At 42.4% G+C, this 17,568-nt stretch overlaps 3 protein-coding genes across 5 annotated transcripts; 1 reads left to right on the forward strand and 2 right to left on the reverse strand.

Annotated features, from left to right (window-relative positions):
* The first annotated feature begins 713 nt into the window (after positions 1 to 713).
* LOC140281891 (complement C1q-like protein 3) lies at positions 714 to 2,647 on the forward strand. The gene is made up of 4 exons (XM_072376393.1): positions 714 to 981; positions 1,075 to 1,140; positions 1,438 to 1,569; positions 2,094 to 2,647. Exons 1-4 carry the CDS (start codon positions 723 to 725, stop codon positions 2,372 to 2,374), a joined length of 738 nt encoding a protein of 245 aa, XP_072232494.1. The 5' UTR covers positions 714 to 722; the 3' UTR covers positions 2,375 to 2,647.
* A 960-nt stretch (positions 2,648 to 3,607) lies between these two features.
* Positions 3,608 to 9,366, reverse strand: LOC140281705 (kelch-like protein 9). Its single transcript, XM_072376198.1, has 5 exons — positions 9,238 to 9,366; positions 7,716 to 9,111; positions 6,043 to 6,982; positions 5,476 to 5,643; positions 3,608 to 4,130 (listed from the first exon to the last, which is right to left on the reverse strand). Exons 1-5 carry the CDS (start codon positions 9,364 to 9,366, stop codon positions 3,608 to 3,610), a joined length of 3,156 nt encoding a protein of 1,051 aa, XP_072232299.1.
* A 2,880-nt stretch (positions 9,367 to 12,246) lies between these two features.
* On the reverse strand, positions 12,247 to 17,277 carry LOC140282180 (uncharacterized). 3 transcript variants are annotated; one of them, XM_072376754.1, is made up of 7 exons: positions 17,052 to 17,277; positions 16,443 to 16,538; positions 15,912 to 16,001; positions 15,622 to 15,696; positions 14,712 to 14,782; positions 14,460 to 14,631; positions 12,247 to 13,699 (listed from the first exon to the last, which is right to left on the reverse strand). In XM_072376754.1, exons 2-7 carry the CDS (start codon positions 16,503 to 16,505, stop codon positions 13,496 to 13,498), a joined length of 675 nt encoding a protein of 224 aa, XP_072232855.1. In that variant the 5' UTR covers positions 16,506 to 16,538; positions 17,052 to 17,277; the 3' UTR covers positions 12,247 to 13,495. The 3 variants fall into 3 exon arrangements, with proteins under 3 accessions (XP_072232855.1, XP_072232854.1, XP_072232856.1); XM_072376753.1 differs by having other exon boundaries at positions 16,443 to 16,541; XM_072376755.1 differs by lacking the exon at positions 15,912 to 16,001 and having other exon boundaries at positions 16,443 to 16,541.
* Between the last annotated feature and the right edge of the window lie 291 nt (positions 17,278 to 17,568).

A 17,568-nucleotide genomic window follows, 5' to 3' on the forward strand; every position in this document is an offset into this window, starting at 1 on the left:
CCTGACCATGGATGTTAGAAATTTCACTACATATAGTCAAAAAATGACCTCCTGTAGTCTTTTCCTAAGCTCTGCTCCTGGACCTCATGAGAGAACATCTTTAGGACAAGGAAAGATGGTAGGAGAAATTTGGATGGGGTCTAAAGACAACTGCGCTGGACCGAGAATCCATTCCCACTGCCACTAACACCCCACTTTAAAAGACAGCTGCTTTTTACCGAAGAAACTGTCTCTATGTTTTTGCCTTCAAATAGCCCCAAAGGTGTCCTATTAGATCCAAGTCAGGCCATATACTTGGAATAAGGCCAGGATATTGCTACTGTTCTTATCAAAAGACTTCAGATCAGAAAGAACTGTTGATGCTGCCCCATTTTCAGAGGAAACCCTGAATTGGATTAAGTGGGTATAGAAAAAGAATAGATGGATGGGTGTGGCTGCTTTTATATAATCTGCACAACTGCACAACATACCATATGCAACAACTTGACTTTGAAACATATGTTCTATTTATCTCATTATTTGCAAACATGCAAATTTGCTCAAAAACCCTCCCAGCTGGCCAGTTGGGACACGACTAGAGCTGTAGTCCCTGCAGGCTATAACACTGAATACTCACTGTGGAATATCTGTGGACCCTCCTTTGTGCAAAGAAGAGGTACATAAGGCATTGACGGGGAAAAATACCCACATATCACATCTTTATTACATCTAAAACTGAAGATATGGAGTGCAGTGCTTTTCTTCTGCTGACCCTTTTGGGATCCTTGTTTGTGGAGCCGGGCTTTGGACAGAGAGGAGACATGGACCTCAATGAGTGGATGAAAGAAAAAGAGAAGTTGATAAAGAATTTGGAGGACAAGCTGAAAAATGTAGAGCAATGCAAGAATGAGATTGAAGCTCTGGGCACAAGGCTCAATACGACCGTCGACGAGCTGACGAGACAGAAAGCTGAAATGGAAAAGCTGAAGAAAGAGAATGAAGGTCACAATCGTTATGCCAAATATCTGAAATTCTTTTCATTTCGAATCATCTGTTTGAATTTTGCCCTTCTGTTTCGTGCAACAACTTGTACAGGCCTGAAAACCAAACTGGATGCCTCGGAGAAGGAGATTGACAAGCTGAAACAGAACAGTGATGAAAGTAAGATAATTAACTGATACTATTGAAGTTACATCATTCCGGGAGGGAATTTTACACCAAGTATTTTCTGTTGATACACTGAAAGAAGCCTTTCAGGTCAAAGCAAATCATTTTCTGAAGTGGCAGAGATGCATTATTAAGATCATTTTCCAGTAAAATGCTGTCTGTGAGTGATCCCTTTAGTCCTTTTTTTTAATTATCATTTAATGGTTTTGTGTAGTTCCACAGCAACATCTCACTTTTTCACTGATTGAAATGATTTACTTTGATTTTTTTCTTGTACCTTTCCGTTCACAGCTGCTCCTCAGATCGCATTCTCCGCCTCTTTGGTAAACACTGGTGAGATTTACAAAGGACCCTGCACAGACAAGACTCTGATTTTCAAAAGGGTCTTCTCAAACATCGGCAACGCTTACAATCTAAATACAGGTATCGTATAATTCTTATGATATAGTCTCACATTTAGAGCTTGTGCTTACAATCTGCTCTTTAGATCATTCACTTTTCTAGTTAATTTCTCCAGGTATGTTACAGCCATCTCAAATTTCCAGAGAATTCTTTTGAAGTTCATATCGTTTTCAAAAGAAATTGCTTCTTTTTTTTTGCAAGCCTGCATGTGGACATGTACGTGCCCTAAGGCTGTAAAACTTACATAACTCCTTCCCCAACAAAGTAGGCGAAGTGACTAATGTCTCTAGTATTTCCTTGTGCTGATTGTATTAGATTGTGCTACCAGGAGATTGCAGCGGCACTAATCAAAATATTAGCATTAAAAGTGAATATAAAGACAGATTGTAATATAAAATGAATTATTCTGATTGCAACACTGCAGCCACTCCAATTAGATAATGTGGTGGAGCATTAAATAGTTCAAAGAAGACATAATCACAGTATTCATTTCTGTTACATAATGGAGAGCTCTGCAAAGACTGCTTTTCTTTTCTCTTTTGCAGGGATCTTCACAGCACCAGTCAACGGCCTGTACTACTTTACCTTCAGTACCTATGGCTACAACACTCACACGATGGGGGCCATCTTGGTGAAGAACAATGTCCGTCAAGTTTCAGTCTACGAAAGCCCTTCAGCAGACGGCTCTGACAGCAGCAGTAATGCTGCTGTCCTGCAACTGGCTGCCGGCGATAAGGTGTACGTGGAACTGTGGGATAATGGCAGGGTGTTTGATAACCTGAATGGACACACGACCTTCAGTGGTTTTCTCCTCTTCTCTTTGTAGATGATCGAACATGGCGTATCAGTATTATAGTTTGAGGCTCCCGCCGAATTTGTTTGTTTAACAAGCATGATATCTAAGTATACTGATATGAAATAACAGCTGTATAGCTATTATTGTCAACATAATTACCTAAATGTATCTTTTTTTTTCTTGTTGTTTCAGCAAGATGCTACCTTCATAGTTATTTGGTTATTTTCAAGGGGATTTTAATACAAATATAAATGCATGAATCTTCCTCAGACTAATAAATGCAATAAAAAAATAATAAAACCACATCTTTATTTTCTTACCTTCCCCAATGACTGAAGTGCTGGCCAGCCTCCCACTAAAGAGTGACAACAGTGAACAGCAGGAAGGGGAGGACAGCGCCCTCCAGTGATCATAGTTTGATATTGCAGCAATGGCAGGGTGTTTCATTTTATCAGAAAGATTCCATTGACACTAAAATCTGATCCATTGTTCTAGATCACCCTCTGTACGCTGTATGATTATCAGCAATAACAGTATAATGATTTTTCATGATTTTAATCAACAGCAGTAAAATGCATTACGTGACTGTCTTATATTGGCATGATGCATTTACGTCAGGATGAAAAGTCAGACTGGCACTCAAGTGGGATAAAGCACAAAACGAAAGCATCAGTGTTTAAGAGCCCATCCCCTGTAAGTGTGTCGACTGTCATGTATAATTTCAGTGCTGCAGCCAATGACTTTCTCCCAGTTTGATGCTCCTAACTCGCATCAGCTGGTTGTCAAAATCTAGGATCTGTTTGGGGTTCTAAAGGTCAGTAAACTGATAATAGCCACTCAAATTGAGCAACTTGTGTGACAGAGAACTGCACATGTCTGAGCAGCTGCATGGTCTAGTTTGCGCTGTATGAGCAAACTGACAATCTACTGTCAAATAGCAGCAGAAAAGCTGAGCGCTCCATCTTGATCTTGTTTTGTTTTCCCCCTCTGCTTTGGCTCTACCGTTGAACTGCAAACATTAGAAGCGCATGCTGCAATCACCTGCAACTGAGCATTTAACATCACAATCATCGATATCAATGCGTTTGTCTCCTAACACCTTTGTTGTGAATAGTTTTGAAGAGTTCAAATTTCAACAAGAGACGCAAAGCAGTTCACCTCAGCTTAGTGACATGAGCAGTAGGAACAGGCCATACCATGCCGTAGATATTCTGAAATTAAACCTAATGAAACAACTGTAGCAGTAGGCTTTGTCATGACATCTCACAATCGGAAGTGTGGAGGCAAACACAGCACAGATGCTCGTAAGTCATTGTTTGGCCCAGGCATCTTTCCCATGTTCTCCCATTTCTGTGTGATCGCGTCATACCTATGGACCATCTTTGTATCACTGTAGTCCTCATGGCTGTATCCACCCAGCACATAAAACTTTCCCTCCCAAACTGCACTTCCCGCTCCAACGTGTGGCACCGGCAGAGATGTGAAGGCCGTCCAAGAGTCCTCAGCTGGACTGTACACTTCACAAGCGAGCTGGTCAGTGACAGTCACACCATCATATGTGGTGATTCCACCCGCCACATAAAGACATTCACCCAGAATCTCCATGCAGTGATTAGCTCGAGGTTTGGTCATGTTTGCAAGGTAGGTGCTTCCTGTGTCTGGCTGGTACAGAAGCATAGATGCAAGACACAGGTAGTCACTGTTTTGCCCTCCTGAGATGAAGATCTGCCCTTGTAAAACCTTTGCTACGTGTCCACTTAAAGGTAGATCCAAGGGCCAGGTGAAACTAAAAGAGAAAAGAACTTACAAAGTCAAAATCTGTGGAAAGATCAAAGAAAGCACAGCTGATATAGGAATCATATATTAACATACAGCATCACACTGTCAAAGACCAGTGATGACCAATGATGTTAAATGTTAAATGGGTTTTTGGATACAGAATTTGCAAGCAACAGATGGATCTGACTGGGAGCGCAGGGATGTTTTGGACATCCATTACGCAATGGTCATACTGGAAACTTGTTTATTAACTAGCACTGGGTGGCAACTGGCTGAACAGTTGTTTGGCCTGCTTACTCAAAAATTAATGGACTGGTTTGAATCAAAATATTACCATAAAATTCAAAGATTAACTTGTGATGTTAGTCATGATTGAAAGGTCATGGAGTCTCAAGTGGTAATTAAAATAACTACAGTTTTGGGGACCTTTTTTTGCGTGAAACTAAACTGTCTTTAGGCGACAAACACTGAGTTTTGATTTTAACATGTCTGCCAATGTTAGGTCCAGCTGCATCGCCTGCCGCTGATTGCTCCTCAGCTGATGGTCAAACTGACCGTTCTGCTTTGTCTAGCAAATTGGTGTTCTTATTTATTAATAATAAGACTAAATCAAACAAAACACAACCCTCTTCAGCAACTCAGGCAAGGTTTTTCAACGCCATATTCTGCATTGTAAATAATTTCCCCTAAAAAAGGTACACGAACTAAGTGCTCTACAGTAGTTAGATACAGATGCTTTGCTTGAAACAAATCAGTATAATCACTGTGCAGTTGCACAACTTGCCAACTAAACTTGATTCTTGTCACCAACTTAACTAAAGCAGCCTATGCCTGTAGATAAAGTGCCACATTTCAAAGAAAAATTTGACTAAAATGTGACTATAGTATTTGAGAAATAAAAAAAACTAACCTGGAGGCAGATCTTTTTTTTCCTTACTTTCTCAAACTCACAAAGGCCATAAACATTACATCATTTTGAGTTCCCACTTTAAATAAATTCAGCATTAAAACCACCCTGGACTCAGTTTTTTGCATTGCCTAGCTGTCTCCCCTGCCCAAGAACGGTTTTTTTTTGCCTTTACCAGCCTAAAATAAACTAAAATAAACCTTAACCACTCAACAACTGCATTTGATTTTGTAGCCTACTTATTGCCATAAAAAGAACAAAAATTAGATCCTGTGTTTAGGTTAAATGATATTGCTACCAAGGAAATTGTCGTGTCACAATCTAATCAACATTATAGAAGTTAAAAGATCAGCAGGTGATGGTTATAAGAATTTAAGCAAGACATTATGTCCTTGAAGTACATGGACCATTTGAATTTGAAAGATTGATATAATGTCTTGTCTACCTCCAAGAGTTTGTAGTGGGACAGTAGGATTCAACACTCTCTATACGGTCAGGGTCACGATGTCCACTGATGGCATATATTTTTCCATCCAGTACAACCACTGAGAAAGAGCATCTGTTTTCCTGCATTTCACTCAGGGACTCCCAGCTGTTTTGATGGGGATCATACCTAGAAATGGGGTATAATGAGATAAATGTAAGTATTAAACCATGAAACAAATGTATATTACATACAGTTGTGAAAAAGAAAGTACTCCTTCTTTCAACTGCAAGGTTTTCATGCCAAGATAGTGATGAAAAAATATTTTAAAAATCACCTTAAATCACCTTGTCTTAAAGTTAGGTAAGTACAGATGAACAACAACACATACAGTGCATCATTTATTTGACAAAACTAAACCAAAATGCAGATGCAATGTGTGAAAAACTAAGTCCACCCTGACTGCTTCCATAGAAATTAAGAGGGTAAGCAGCAGCCAGGTGCTTACCCTTACCATTAGGAACTGGCTTCTGCATTTTGGTTTGGTTGCTTTTGAATAAATGTCTTTGAGCTATTACCCTTTCTCACCTATAAACAGAGTTCAAGGTGTCATGAATTCCATAATACTTCTTGCCTCCGAGAACATACAGTTGTCCATTAAGCACAGCCACCTCATGATTAAATCTCGCTGGCTCTGGCATCTCTCCCAACCTTCTCCACTCCATTGCCTTTTTTATCCCTGTATGATTTCTCAAGGAATTCCCAAACCAGAGCTCCGTGCTGATGCTACGGCTACCCAGGTCTTCAGAGATCTGATCACCTCCAATCAAGACCAGACTCTCTTTCGGCAGATAGATGCGGCACTGGCTCTGCAGTGCAGTCTCGTTGGAGCAGAAGTTTTCAAAGACTGCTTCATAGAGTTCTGTCAAACTGGGATCAGACCAAATATTATGAGATTGGACCTCTTTGAAATCCTTAAAAGTCATCAGTGGGAAATGGACGGTTTTCATTAGCTGTTTTGCAAGTCTAAGTCGTCTATTGGGCTTTGCTTGAATCCATGCTACCACTGCGTTGAATACGACGAGCTCAGAAGGAACACAGAGTGAGTGACTGTAGAGGTATTTGAAAACCTGCTTGGCTGGCAGATCCTTGAACTTTGAAGTGCACGCCACCTTTTGGAATTGCCGCAAGACAAAATCATCAGCAACTTCAAGAAGATTTGCTATTTCATAGGCCTCTGCAAAAGATACCACATCCAGGCAGGTATGATGATTCATCTCTTGCTGAAGGAAGTTAAGGCCCAGGGAGAGGGCAGGCTGGTACTGGAGCTGGAGAGCAGTGGCAGTGATCTCAAAGACACTTGTCCAGCTGATGGGGAGAGCTCCGCTGTAGGAGCTACAGATTAAAGCCTCCAGTTCTGAAGCCATCAGGAAGGGAAGGCTAACGCAAGGTTGATGGGACTCCTTCATGCCCAAGGTGAACATCCCACGGAAGTAGTCACTACTGACAGCCAGGATAACTCTATGAACTAAAAAAGGAATGATAATGAGTCAAAACCCCCAATAACATATCCAGTAAAGTGTGTGGATCTTTTAAGCCAATTTGTTTGTGTAAGAGATGCTTGCACACCCCACATTTTAGGTGCACTGTAGGCCCTGTACATATTTGGCATTACCTTACACTCCGGGGTATCCAATCACAAGTTGGCTGCTCTAGACAAGACAGTTAACACCTTGGCTTAAAATTATCTCATCGTGGGTCTGGTGGAAGACACCAATTATCCGCAATGATGTCCAAGTCAATTACAGATCCACCACGACCCATTAAAAGTACTCTCACCTGATCTGCGAGTGAATGCATAGAGCCAGAATTACCAGTGGTTTATGCCTAGGCACTCTAAACAAATTTTAGGATTAACTAAAGTGGCACAGTGAAATAAAACTGTTGCAGCCGGTCCTGTTGCATACTTAGGAGAGTTTTTGAATGAAAAAGTATTTGAATGGTTCCTTGGGTTTAACTTAAAATGATTGTCTTGAAAATAAATGGAAAACATTTGGTAAAGCTACGAACACCAAGAAATCCTAAGCAATGTGCTCTGAGATACCAAACTTGGTAATAAATGCTCGTAGTCTGATGTGCTCACTCTCTGCAATGAAGGTTATGGTTTAAGTCTCATGAAATGCCTCCTCAGACTAGACAATTACAAAATAGGCATTGATGAACCAACAATAAGTTGCAAAAAATTAACCAAAAGTCCTCACCGTGAAGCGATCCACTAGGAGTTTCCAGAATCACATCACAGCCAACTCCGTCCATCCACAGCTGTTTGATAGACTGAAGACTGATCATTAGTTGTTGTCTGGCAGAGAATCCGTAAGTTTTTGCAAGCAGTTCTTCTTCCTTGGCACAAAGATCCAGCACCCGGGGAGCACCTAGTATTTGAGCGGCAGCTTTTACCTGCTCCACGTTATCCTTGTTCAAACGTGATATGGTTCCAGTGTAGGCAAACTCCACAACTGCCTCCAACCCGTCATGATCCACCTCTAGACCAAAAGACACTGACCACCCATGAACTCCAACGCTTGTGTCAGCATAGTTTCTTTCATTTCTTCTGCCGTTTTCTACTTTGCTGCCGCTTCGATTTTTCCAGATGAGGGAGCTGACAGCAGCCAAGACTGGGGAGTGTACACGGCAGCTTTTCCCATCCTCTGTGCTCAAAGTAAGGTCTGTGAGGAGGGCGGAATCCTTGAACTCATTCAAAGTGTGGAACAACTTTGTGGGGTAATTGTCTTTGCAGTAAACCTTCACCTCATCTTCATAATCATTATCTTCATCTTCATCCATTGAGCATTCAGCTTCCTTATCATCCTCAGTCTCTTCTTGAAGATTCTCATGATCATCATGAAACTCCTCTGGAGTTTCCCAACTACTTCCCAACTCTTTTCTTGAGTTTATAACTGTCCCTTCATCATCTGTCAACTTCTCATTTCCATCTTCTTCCTCATTCCTGTCCTGCACAGTCCAAGCTTCAGAGGAAACGTTTTCATGTCTTAATGAGTTTTTGTCAGGGTCTTCTTGTTCATCTGAATCTTCGTACTGATCCTCATCATGCTGGTATTCATCTTCATATTCATGAAGAAACTCTGTCTCGACATCTTCCCTGTTCATCGATTCCACTGAATCTGAAAAGTTGTCCTTCTCTTCCCATTTTACATCTTCTTGAGCTCCATGCTCTTGGTTTTCCCAAATATTCTCGACTGAAACGTCTTCACTTGTTTGTTCGGTGAGTACTTCCAGGTGAAAGCCTCCATTTTGTTCCTGATGCTCCTCCTCTTCGTCATCATCCTCCTGGAGCTGCCTTACTTCCCCTATCTGCCTTACTTCTATCTGACTGTCCTCATTCTCTTCCACCTCCCCCGTGCTGTCATTTCCTTCTTCCTCCAAATCAACCTTATCATTCCCCTTGAGTTCGCTCTCCTCCTCATCTCCCCAATCTTCCTCCCCCTTCATAACGTCATCTGCTTTCCTAATCTCTTCTTCCTCCTGCACCTCACCATTCTCCTTCACCTCCTCCTCCTCATCTTTTTCTCCTTCTTGCACATCTACTTGATTGTCTCCTTCTATCATCTCCCTGTTGTTCTTTGTCTTTATCCTCTCCTGAAGTCTTTTCTCAAGATCACTTTCTCCTTCTTCCTCCTCTTTATCAATTTCCTCTGCTTCTGTTTCTTTGTTTCCCTCACTCCTCTTTTCTCCTGCCTCATTTTCCTCCTCTTCCTCACTCACATCCTCTCCTTTGCTGTTGCCATCCTCACCTTCTTCCGCTACCCCATCCTCCTCCTCCTCATTGGTCACTTCAACCTCAAGACAGCGTCTCAACCTCTCCCCCAATCGTTTCCTCCTGTTCTTCACCATCCCTCCATTCCATTCACCTCACTCTTGCTGGTAGCCACTGCCATACTTTCCAGTATCTCTGTTATTTCTTCCAATACTTTCACACCTCACAAAGCTGCAAGATTGCAGATCACTTACTTTTTGCACAGGTTATGAGGGAAAATGCTCTTATGGTTGCAGATTGTGTGTGTCCAGCTGTAAACCACTGTTGGTTGCAAGTAGCTCCTCTTCTTGTCCTTTCAGCAGATATTTTGTCTACTTGCCCCTCTCCTGCCTCTTGCTCCTCTTGTATGTGAATGTTTTATTGGCATGATTACCCAAGTATTCCACATGTGACCAAAAAAGCTGCCATATAAAGTATAATATGTCACTGGGTGATTGAAACTCTAAACGGTTCAAGGTTTCTGGCTGAGACTCTCTAATGGTGTTTTTTATGCATAATGCAGTTTATCTTAAAGTTGTTAAAGTATTAAAGTATTCCATGTAACATTCTGTAACTGCAGCGATCGTGTGACACAGTTATTTCATTTATGCAGTAGAAAAATCGTGCCCACTAAGTAATAAATGAGGGAACAATCTGGACCTGGGGGCAGCTGGATCATCGCCCATCTGAGTCTATGAACAGCGGCATCTCGAGGGGCCTTGGCACGACTCTTTATTTGATGGCATATGACTCAGGCATCAGAAATGAATGCCTAGAGGGTCATCTGTGGTCTCACGTTGCTCCTACACGTCCAAACTCTGAAGAATTTGGGCCATGGATCAACAACATGCAACAGTAGAAGAAGGAGGCCGAGAGGGCAAAAAAACACAACACCTGTTGGCTTTTCGTGTCAATTGACAAAACAAACCCTGGGTCACACTATAACCTTGGCATGAAAAATAGCATCAGAGGTCAAAGGTGGCTGTAAATTGACCCTCGCAAATATGCTCTCTCATTGTGACACCACATTGTGAGGAAGGACAGCTGGACTGGGTTGCATCACCTGTTTGTAACTTCATTTCTCCTTTGGTAGTTCTCATTGGTGGTTAAATCAATTGTGTTGCGCCAATAATGCTCAAGAAATGTCTTAGCGTGTTGAAAACAATCAGCTATGTTAACATGAAGTCACTTCAACATCAGCAAGGCAACGAGCTTCCCAATATATTACATTAAACTGTTGCTAACTGTATTTTTGCTCTGGCTGTTGATCAAAATCTCAGCCTGACAAACCACTTGAAAATCATTAAAGCAACTCTGATTTTGTCCACACAGTCAGAGCCTCCGATGAAACTCTGAAGTTGAAGCACTGTGAGTGGGCGAGCTGGAAATGAAACTGATGAGCAACCTCTCGCTTTAAAAAGAACTCCTACCTGAGGACGCAGTGACTGTGCTCTTCTCACGGCCATTCACATCACGGCAGATACGCTCGGGAAGATTTAACCGAGCAGACAAGTGACTCAGACCGTTATTCATTTGTATGCAAAAGACCATTTTAAGGCATTCAAATACAAGTTTTAATTTAGAAACCTAATAAAGTAGGAGGTGTGTCCCTAGACTAAATGTGTCACTGGCAGAGCAGATTTTCTTTTCCAAAGCACTGATATTTCTGTACTGTCATACTCACATCCAGAGTTTTGTAACACAGCAGATGTGCAGATGTTGTTGTAGTCACGTTATCACCTACACTGAGAGTTAAGCTCTGGGCAGCAGCTCGAAATCTACTTATGATAAGTCTGTTTCCTCTGCAGTCTTGATTGTTACCATGACAACGCTCATAGGGAGAGGAAAAGCTACGTCCACCCCTGGGCCCTTTCCTCAAAGGCAGCATGACTGTTGGGACATGAGGCTTGGATTCCGCATTGCTGAGAACTGACAACAAAACTTTGAGGAAGCGGACAAAAACAAAAACTATTCAAGTGATCAGTCATTTGAGTAACAAGTTCAGTACATCAAAACTAATCATGGTTGTCACTTCGACCTGGCCATGTGCGCCACAACTCTCTTTTAAAAAAAAAAAAAAAAAAAAAAAAGAAGAAAAGCCAGCTCAATCAAATGTGGAAAGTTTTTTCCAATTTCAAGGAAGTTTTTCCTTAAGCATAGCTTGAAAATGCATATCAAAGTACATCAGTGGAAACCTGGCTGTTGACCATAACCAATCAACACCACAGTTCACATAGGATTGAGCGACATCTAATGGCTAAGTAGCAGACTGCAACCATATAAATGCCTTTCATCTTATCCTCCACATCCAGCCTTATTAGAGAAACAACAGTGGCCACTGAAAAGATATGAAAAGCCTTAACTAGAGCTGGTGTTTGGTTTGAACGTATAGGGCAGCAAGTCCTCAAATTGAAACGGCCATTTAGGTTGTAGGTTCAAACCCATGAACACAATCAAGAACAGAGTCCTGTAATGGTGCACTGAGATGCACCACTTTCAACCGCGTAACCCTAACCCAACACAACAACATTTTTGCCATTTCCTGGATGTGTTTAAACAATAACTATACTTTAGTCAAGTTAAAACTGATCACGGTTTGGGTTAAAATACATTTTTACATGACCTTCGCCTTTATGAAAGCCATTTTACTTTGTGCATTGGTTACACGTAAAAAAATAAAATAAATAATACTCAAAACTACCTGGGAAGGGGTTGGAAAACATCCATGGTCAGGGCTAAAATTCATGATTTTTACTGCCATCATGGGTACCATTTTAACCCATCAGATGCAGCTGTTCCCATGACTACTGGATGTAAAATATGGGTCTTATCTGCTTGCGTGAATAAACAACAATAACATTTGAGGACAGTCTTGTTTCTCGGCTGCTGCTGAAATTTGGTGTTGCAACATGGCGAGAATCCATTCTTTCAGACATAAATAGCGCCTCTGAAAGATACATATAGGCACTTTTTTTTTTTTTGACAAAATACAATCTAGTTTTATTGAACTTCTATTGCCTCATGAAACACAGAGGTGAACGTACATTTAAAGTGGGGAAAAATCTGAGATCTAACAAAAGCAATACAACAAGCTGCGGGGGTGTACATACAAATATAAACTTAACTAAAACATCTGCATAAATAACGATGAACAATTTTCTGCAGGGTTGCGAGCTAATAACAGATTTAAAAACATACCGAAAAAAAAAACCCAAAGAAAAGACCATAGCACGAAACATACAGTACAGAGGAGCCTAAATGGCTTTTACCAGTTATTTCAGCTGGAAATAAGTTGCACGACTGATTGTCAGGCTTGTTTTTTTTTTCTTTTTCAAACAATAACTTCTGAACCTAAATAAATAATTGAAATAATTCTTATGTTTCCACGTCATGACTGTTGAAAATCGCTTGAACGGAAGTACGTTATTTTTCACTAAAGCTCGTTCTATTCTGAGGTCAGCTCATTTTACTCTAAACAGACACAAGTGGAGCCAGGAAGTAAGAGAAGGATGAAGCTTTTTTTAAACAAGTAAAGTAATCCATGTAATCCATTCATTAAAACCAACAGATGCCCCATAGATTATACATGACAGGGGCGATATCAGACCTCCGCTGCTATTGCTTTTCGAATTGGGTCATACTCTATTTCAGAACCACAAGTCCCTGCATTAAGAAAAATGGATTCCTGGGAGAAAAATGGAAAGGGCAAAGAGGGCCAAGGACATGGGAGACGGACGTTCTTTTAAAAGCATTCAAGATGCCGCAGTAGGAACAGAGGAGTTGCATAGTGCAGCAGCATCGTCTTTCACGAGTTCTCCAATCGAGGCTGTATTTTCTCCTTTTTGACAGTACCTGCACAACCCTGAAACTTAGCCCCCCACCCCCACACATACCGTTTCTGTTGCTCATTAGAACATGGAGGGAGATGATAGGTCTATTTTTACAAATGAGGGGGTGAGAAAGTGAGACTTAAGGTGAGATTTTATAAGACAGAAGCAAGCACTGAGTTTGTGTTCATAGTGAGCAAATTCTAGATGGAAATGTACAGCCCCGATGTTCATTTAAAGCTATGCCTGTGCTCTTTTTGGTTTAGGCAAAAAACTAGATGTTTACCGCCCTTCCAGAGTTTCAGAAGTTTATATATTCTGAATGGGGAGATGAATCTTTCTGTATTAGGTGTAATATAAGGTATCTGATTCTCTGCACGCTGAAAACTGAAATGTTAGGTCACGCGCTGGCCCACGGCAGCAGGAAAGACACGATGAAAATGACAAGAGAGAGGGAGAGAGGCAGCAGGAGGAGGAGGGTGACAGGAAGAGAGAGGGACGACGGCCACAGAGACATCAGTTTGAAGCCTCGCGGCAGTTCGGACGGATTCTTCTCGACGTTCGGCCGACAAATGACCAGCGGCCTGACCTGGGACACGCTCTCCTGGAAGACAGACAAGACGGAAAACAAGAGCAAAGCTGCACATTTAGAACATGGGATTGCACCTGCAGATTTTTTTTTTTCTTCTTTTCTAAAACGGAACATAAAAAAATTCCCTTTTTCTGTGCCCTAGAGCAAACAATGAGCTAAAGTGACAACCAATTAAAAAAAAAAACAAGTGGGAAGTCGAGACTCTTTTGCTCTTCGCCTTGATTTTATTGCTTTGTTTGTTTTGCTATCAACGGCAAAGGAATGCTGGGCGGCTGCAGTCGAGATGACGAGAAGTTGGGAGCAAGTTTGCAGGACTCCCTCCCAAATGTGGCGTGAAAAACACTGACACTGGCGCGACTTCGCGGAAGAAACGGGTAAATTACACCATGCGGATATGGATGGCATTTTTGCCTCTTTGCCGTCTCCGAAAATATGTCTAAAAATGTTAAAGTTCACGCACATCAACCAGCCCTGGCATTTAGAAGGCGAGGACAATGCCACCGATCTCTCTTTGATGAACTGAGGTCGAGGCGTTTCAAACAGTTCGACGGCATTTGGAGATAGCAAATCCCTTTGGTGTGGACTTAGGGCTGCGTATTATATGCACAGAAAGCTTTACAACACGCTCACCAAAAGGGACAAACAACAAAGCATAGCATGACCTTATTCAAACTCATTCCTGGATGCCGAGTCAGCATCAGCTCTAGAGACCTGAACTTCACTTGACCAAATTGCGAGTGATGCTGGAGAGCAGGGCGCTTTCTGTGTTCACCTCCAGTATGGTCCTGCTGTGTCCTCTGTCAGGACTGAGCCGGAGGTTCCAGCGATGGGATCTGTGACTCCGCCCACCGTCGTCTTCGCTCTCCGTGGTGTCTTGACGCGCCACCCGAGGACGCTTGCGCCGCCGCGAGCTGATTCTCTGGAGGGAACCGGGCTCCTGGAGCCTGAGCCAATCAAACATGAGGTCAGAGCAGCAAAGAAACCACAACCTAAGCATGCGCCCGTAGCTGTGTGTCCATCGCACCTGCAGTCTGTGTCCTCTATATCGGCGTCGGCATCGCTCTCTCCCTGAGGGTCGGATAACACGCACTCCTCCTGCAGCAGAGGGAAACACACGAGACATCAAACATACAAAAAAATGAGTCACCGCTGACCAAAAGCAACACGTCGGGGTGGCATCTGTCTGCGTGAGTGTGATCGTGCGTCACCTTCTATGACGTCACTGTCGTTAAGATACGTGAATCAGCCGGCACCTCTATCCGTAACACCACCAGTGAGCTCAGAGCTCGTATAAGTAGCTGCCTATTTATATCCTATCGATCTGCTCAACAGTACAAGACCAAGATGTCATATTATTCCTGCGAGTAAAGTAGGTTTTTTTTTTTTTTTGCACGACACGCGTCTCTGAACTCTGCTGGATTTAAATCGGCTGACAGGAGCTTTTTGACAGACGGGAACACTTATAGTTCAGACCAATCAGCAACTTATTCTGCCACCGCAATTATGTTTGCTCCTTTGGCAATTAACTAACTAACTAACATGTCATTAGCAGCATGAATTCTATTATCAGAGCGGCAATAATTGCATTTTTGCTCCCAGCCTTGTGAATCCCTCATTTTAAATACAGTAGATTCAATTCAATTCAATTCAATTTTATTTATATAGCGCCAGATTACAACAATTGTCATCTCAAGGCACTTAAGTAATATAGTCCAAGAGATACACATAATAAAAAAATAAGAAGAATCTATCAGCATCAGTCATTAGTCACATGTGGCTAATGTGCTGGGATCTTGAAAGCCAGCTGCCTGCAAAAGCTAATGCAGCACAAAAAAAATAAAATCAAAAAGTCTTAGAAGACAATAGAACATATGGTACAACACGCCACAGTCCCCTGAAATGAAGTAACTGGGCGCACATAGGATACACATTACCTCCGTGCCATATCCCTCAGAGTACCTGGTTATCATTACTCTGTTTCTCCCACAGTGTTCACACAGCGGCGTGTCCTGACAACAGAAAGCAAGAAGAAGATGTGAGACAAACACACACAGACACACATGCATGCACGTCCTTTTAAAATCCCTATACAGTAAAGAAGCAGCAGAGCTGCAGAGAGGTCAGCTGGCGGCATGCATTTAAAGCCCGATTACAGATGAAGAAACACTCCCGAGCAGGTTGAGCGACGGCTGCAGACACTTAAGTGGGAAGCCTGAGCACTCACCGGCGTAGGCGTGTGTGCTTCTGAGTAAAGTGTACAGGGACCAGCCTCGCACAGACACACTACATCTACCTCTTCACAACTCGCCCCCATCTGAGACAGAGACAAAGACGGAGAGGATAAACAAGCGTTGACATTTTTAGTTGGTTTTTTTTTTTTTACAGCCTCTTATGCCTTTCAAGTGCGAGCCAGGAGCATGTCGAACAAAGGCGAACAAAAGCAGCAGAGCTCTGGCGGACACCAACTTGGCTCTCAGATAGTGTTAGCGAAACTTTTTCATATCGTGCGTCTCTTAGCGGCTCAGTGATGTAATCTCTGGCTTTTCCACCTTTTCCACCTACTTGTGTTTTTCCGAGAGCTCAAACACGGAGGCTGGTTAAGAGTGCCTCTGGCCAGATGTGGAAGTTGTGATTTAAGTCAGTAAAAGAACAAAATGCATTGTGGTGTCATGTCTACTTGTGTCAGATTGTGCACGAAACTTAAATGTCACATGTGAACACGTGGCAGGTTGTGGGTGGAAATCGACAGTCTCACCTCACATTCATTGTCAGATGTCTCTCCAGAGGTAAACAGGCAGTGGGAGTCCCTCCGCAGCATGACCTCTGACCTGTCTCACGCACTCACATTGACCTGCTGGGACACATGAATAACACGGGTTTCTGGAGAAGCTTGTTAATTACATACAGAGATTGAAAACTGCCTCAAGATGCACACTTGTGTACTTATTTACACAATTTATTTGTGTTACTAATATTCCAATTGTTTTCAAAGGAGTTAGTCATTCCTGCGGATTTTATTTTATTTTTTTCTAACAGTTAATAAGTGAAATGAGGGTCGTTTGGCAGACACCGTGGCTTTTTACGGAGGCGTAGAAACGGAGTCGTGTATCAGAGGTTTTCCATCGCAGCCCCTCAACGTAACATCTGCTCGGCGCTGTCCGCACTCCCATTACGTAATAGCCCGCGACAGTCAATGTTAGATAGCCCCGATAACTTTTTAAATGGAGAGGACGTGGGAAGAGTGTTTTGAATATTTCACACTCAAACATGACAAAATGTCCCCATGCAAGAAACAGCGATAACCCCAAATAATTCAGAATTACAAACCACGCTTAAAAAGAAGGAACGGAGTGACCCATCTTACCTCAAAAGCATCCCGACCGAGAACGTAGGATAAACCCATAAAAGGTGACTGGAGTTTTGTATTTAAAGGATGAGCCGGAGGATGTGGTGATGCGTGTCATTGTGGCGCGGGGAAGCCATGAGCTCGCGCTGCTTGTGGACGTTTGACATTGTGGGCAAATCCTCCCGTGTGATGTCAGCCAGAGTGATGACAGGCAGCCACGGTCCGGCAGGCGCGCGCTCACTCACCCAACTAGAGACGTTCCCAAAACAACGCGGGAGCGCGGAGAGGGGGGAATTTCCGTTCGAAGATTTCAAAATAAATAGAGGGCTTTCAAAGTAAAGTTCTTTGAATAATGTGAAGCGACAGACAGAGGGCTTTATGTGCAGGCACTCTATGGGTGGCTGTGTTTTTTCTAACCTTTTAAATTGGACAGTTATCAGCTGGTGTTTGAATTTTGTCTAAAATGCTGAAAAACAAAGTGACCTCCTGGGCCCCTATAAACAAATGACATGTAGCATCAGATGTAATTGATATT

This window comes from Leuresthes tenuis, unplaced genomic scaffold (assembly GCF_036924035.1).
Source record: "Leuresthes tenuis unplaced genomic scaffold, fLeuTen1.0.hap1 SCAF_22, whole genome shotgun sequence".
Classification (NCBI taxonomy): Eukaryota; Metazoa; Chordata; class Actinopteri; order Atheriniformes; family Atherinopsidae; genus Leuresthes; species Leuresthes tenuis.

What these genes read in the sequence shown, in the direction of transcription:
- LOC140281891 (XM_072376393.1), top strand. Translation starts at nt 723, where the DNA reads ATGGAGTGCAGTGCTTTTCTTCTGCTGACCCTTTTGGGATCCTTGTTT. An exon ending in GAAACAGAACAGTGATGAAA is followed by an intron (nt 1,141 to 1,437) that starts GTAAGATAATTA and finishes TTCCGTTCACAG; the next exon opens with CTGCTCCTCAGATCGCATTC. An exon ending in CGCTTACAATCTAAATACAG is followed by an intron (nt 1,570 to 2,093) that starts GTATCGTATAAT and finishes TCTCTTTTGCAG; the next exon opens with GGATCTTCACAGCACCAGTC.
- LOC140281705 (XM_072376198.1), bottom strand. Translation starts at nt 9,366, where the DNA reads ATGGTGAAGAACAGGAGGAAACGATTGGGGGAGAGGTTGAGACGCTGT. An exon ending in ACCTTGAACTCTGTTTATAG is followed by an intron (nt 5,644 to 6,042) that starts GTGAGAAAGGGT and finishes CCCCATTTCTAG; the next exon opens with GTATGATCCCCATCAAAACA. An exon ending in CCCACTACAAACTCTTGGAG is followed by an intron (nt 4,131 to 5,475) that starts GTAGACAAGACA and finishes TTTCTCTTTTAG; the next exon opens with TTTCACCTGGCCCTTGGATC.
- LOC140282180 (XM_072376754.1), bottom strand. Translation starts at nt 16,505, where the DNA reads ATGCTGCGGAGGGACTCCCACTGCCTGTTTACCTCTGGAGAGACATCT. An exon ending in CATCTGACAATGAATGTGAG is followed by an intron (nt 16,002 to 16,442) that starts GTGAGACTGTCG and finishes TCTCTGTCTCAG; the next exon opens with ATGGGGGCGAGTTGTGAAGA. An exon ending in ATAGAGGACACAGACTGCAG is followed by an intron (nt 14,632 to 14,711) that starts GTGCGATGGACA and finishes TGATTGGCTCAG; the next exon opens with GCTCCAGGAGCCCGGTTCCC.